The sequence below is a fragment of the Cystoisospora suis genome, assembly GCF_002600585.1.
Source record: "Cystoisospora suis strain Wien I chromosome Unknown contig_5987, whole genome shotgun sequence".
NCBI lineage: Eukaryota > Apicomplexa > Conoidasida > Eucoccidiorida > Sarcocystidae > Cystoisospora > Cystoisospora suis.
This window is the reverse complement of record NW_027158776.1, coordinates 1-2,248: the sequence shown is the minus strand read 5'-3', so window position 1 is coordinate 2,248 and position 2,248 is coordinate 1. Positions and strand designations below refer to the sequence as shown.

Sequence of the window (2,248 nt, the reverse complement as noted above, 5' to 3'; positions counted from 1 at the left end):
GAGAGAGAGAGAGAGAGGGGCGTGCGTGTGACTTCTCATGGGTGATAGGGGGTGTCTCCTTTTGTCTCTTGTCTTGAGTTGAGTTCTCATATACTCAAGAGAGAGACGGGGAGACAGCGAGACAGACGGATGATAAATCAGGAAGAAGAAAACNNAGAGAGAGAAAGGAGAGAAAGAAAGATCCCAAGAAAGACAGAAAGGAGAAGAAGACAGCTTTAGACTTCGCTTCTATTGTCTCCATTAGCAGAGGCAAAGAATGAATGCATGCGAATGAATGAGAGACAGAGATCAGTCTGTCTCTAAGGGGTGCTACCATAGACAACCTACGACATACACACACTCCGCCTTCTCTAAGTGTCTTTAATCTATCTAGAATCTATGTATCTATCTGCCTTTGATCTGTCAGTCTATCCTTAATCTATCTATCCATCTTCGGTCGGTCTGTCTTTGGACTATCTCTCTATCATTAATGTAGACAGTTGGAGGTTCTCTCTCTTTGTTTATGATCGCTAGATGTCTCAAGTGTATGTACACCGTCCTCCTCCTTCTCTTGTTCTATTCTTTCCCATCTCTACGAGAGAAGCGAGGAGAAAGAAAGACGAAAGAAACTTGGGAAATAAAGGTCATCTTCTCTTCTTCTCTTCCTCCTCCTAAGGATCTCTTCTCTCAACTTCACATACACAGCCATTCATGAAGAAGACAAGACGAGGAAAGGAAAAGAAAGAAAGAAAGAAAGAGCAAGAGAAAGAAAGAAAAAGAGCTTCTGAACAAGAAGTCTTTTTTACGAAGATGAAAGAAGGTTAGGAGAGAGACGTCTCTCCATCTTTTGTGCACAGATTTCGCTGCCTCCTTCACACGGAAGAAGAAGAAGAAAGGAGAAAGAAAGAAAGGGCAAGAAAAGAATAAGAAGAGGAGGAGTGTGACCTACTCTTTTTCTTTATCTTTGCAATCCACAGACACATCACTCAGAGGTACTACTTCCCCTCCTTCTCTCTCTCACTCTCTCTCTTCTTCTTCCTGTACTACTTTTTCTTTTTCTTTGATCTTAGCTCTTCTATCAATACAAGGAAGCTCCACAGAGACATACACATTCTCACATACCTACTTTCTACCCCGCATCTCTATATACATCTATATATAGATAGATATAGATATATATAGATATAGATATAGATGTATACACACATTGATAGACAGGGTGACTGGGTCGCTATGAGTAGGGAGAGATAGAGATGAAAGAGAGAAGAAAGGTATGCTCTAAAGAAGAGCCGAGTGCGTTGCCTATCAGAGCACCCGCAGAAGACAGAAAAGAACTAAGGAGGAATGCTTTTTTCTTGCATCGAAGTTTGAAAGAGATGTAGACCATCGATGCATGCACAGCCTACAGACTTCTCCTTCTTCTTTTCTTTCATATCAAGAGAATCGTGAAGGAAAAGGAAGAAGAGGAAGAAGAGCCAATGAAGAAGGGCGCACTTCATCCAACGAGAAAGAAAAAAGAGACTGTGTAGGATGCCTAGGGGAGGTCGAGTTTAGAATTAGAGACCATGGCCTCTATGAGAGGCCATGTGTACAAGAGGCTGTTCATGCTGCTCGTCAAAGTTCGGGCTAGCTTTCAGCAGCTGGAAAATAGACTGATGTGTCTTCTCTCTCAAACTCTCCACTGTCTCTCCCTACACACATAGAAAGAAAGAGTGAGAAAGAAAGAAAGAAAGAGTGGGAAAGAAAGAAAGAAAGTCTCAGAAAGAGATTTAGCAGAAAAGAGAAAAGATCAAACCCCAAGCGAAAGAAAGAGATAAGAAAGAAAGAGAGAAGAGCAAGAAGAAGAAGAGATACCAGAATACAGGAAGGGACGTCTAGAAGACATATGAAAACGGAAGATAAAAAGAAGAAGACGCAACGTCCCGTGTCTTATCAATGTAGCTTATCTATCTATCCACCTACCTATCTTTGCTTGATCTATCTATCTACCTATCTTTGCTTGATCTATCTTCAATCTGTCTACCTATCTTTGCTTGATCTATCTAACTATCTACCGATCTTTCTTTGTCCCCCTATCTTGACTCTATCTATCTATCTGATAGATCAGCACAAGAATATATATATATAAATGTATAGGAGGAGTACTCGGCAGAGATGCGAGGGTGTATAAATTTATCTTTCTTTCTTTCTCTCTAGATCAGATAAGAAAATTGCTTCTCCATGTCTATCTGGCTAGAAAGGTAAAGTTAAGATACATAGATTAAAGATA

General features: G+C 40.6%; 1 protein-coding gene across 1 annotated transcript; it reads right to left on the bottom strand.

Annotated features, from left to right (window-relative positions):
• Positions 1–221: 221 nt before the first annotated feature.
• Positions 222–1,662, bottom strand: CSUI_009754 (uncharacterized protein). Its single transcript, XM_068069863.1, has one exon. The coding sequence runs from the start codon at positions 1,476–1,478 to the stop codon at positions 1,314–1,316; it is 165 nt and encodes a 54-aa protein (XP_067918161.1). The 5' UTR covers positions 1,479–1,662; the 3' UTR covers positions 222–1,313.
• Between the last annotated feature and the right edge of the window lie 586 nt (positions 1,663–2,248).

Bases quoted from the DNA above. Each gene is read 5' to 3' on its own strand.
- CSUI_009754 (XM_068069863.1), bottom strand. From the start codon at position 1,478: ATGAAGTGCGCCCTTCTTCATTGGCTCTTCTTCCTCTTCTTCCTTTTC.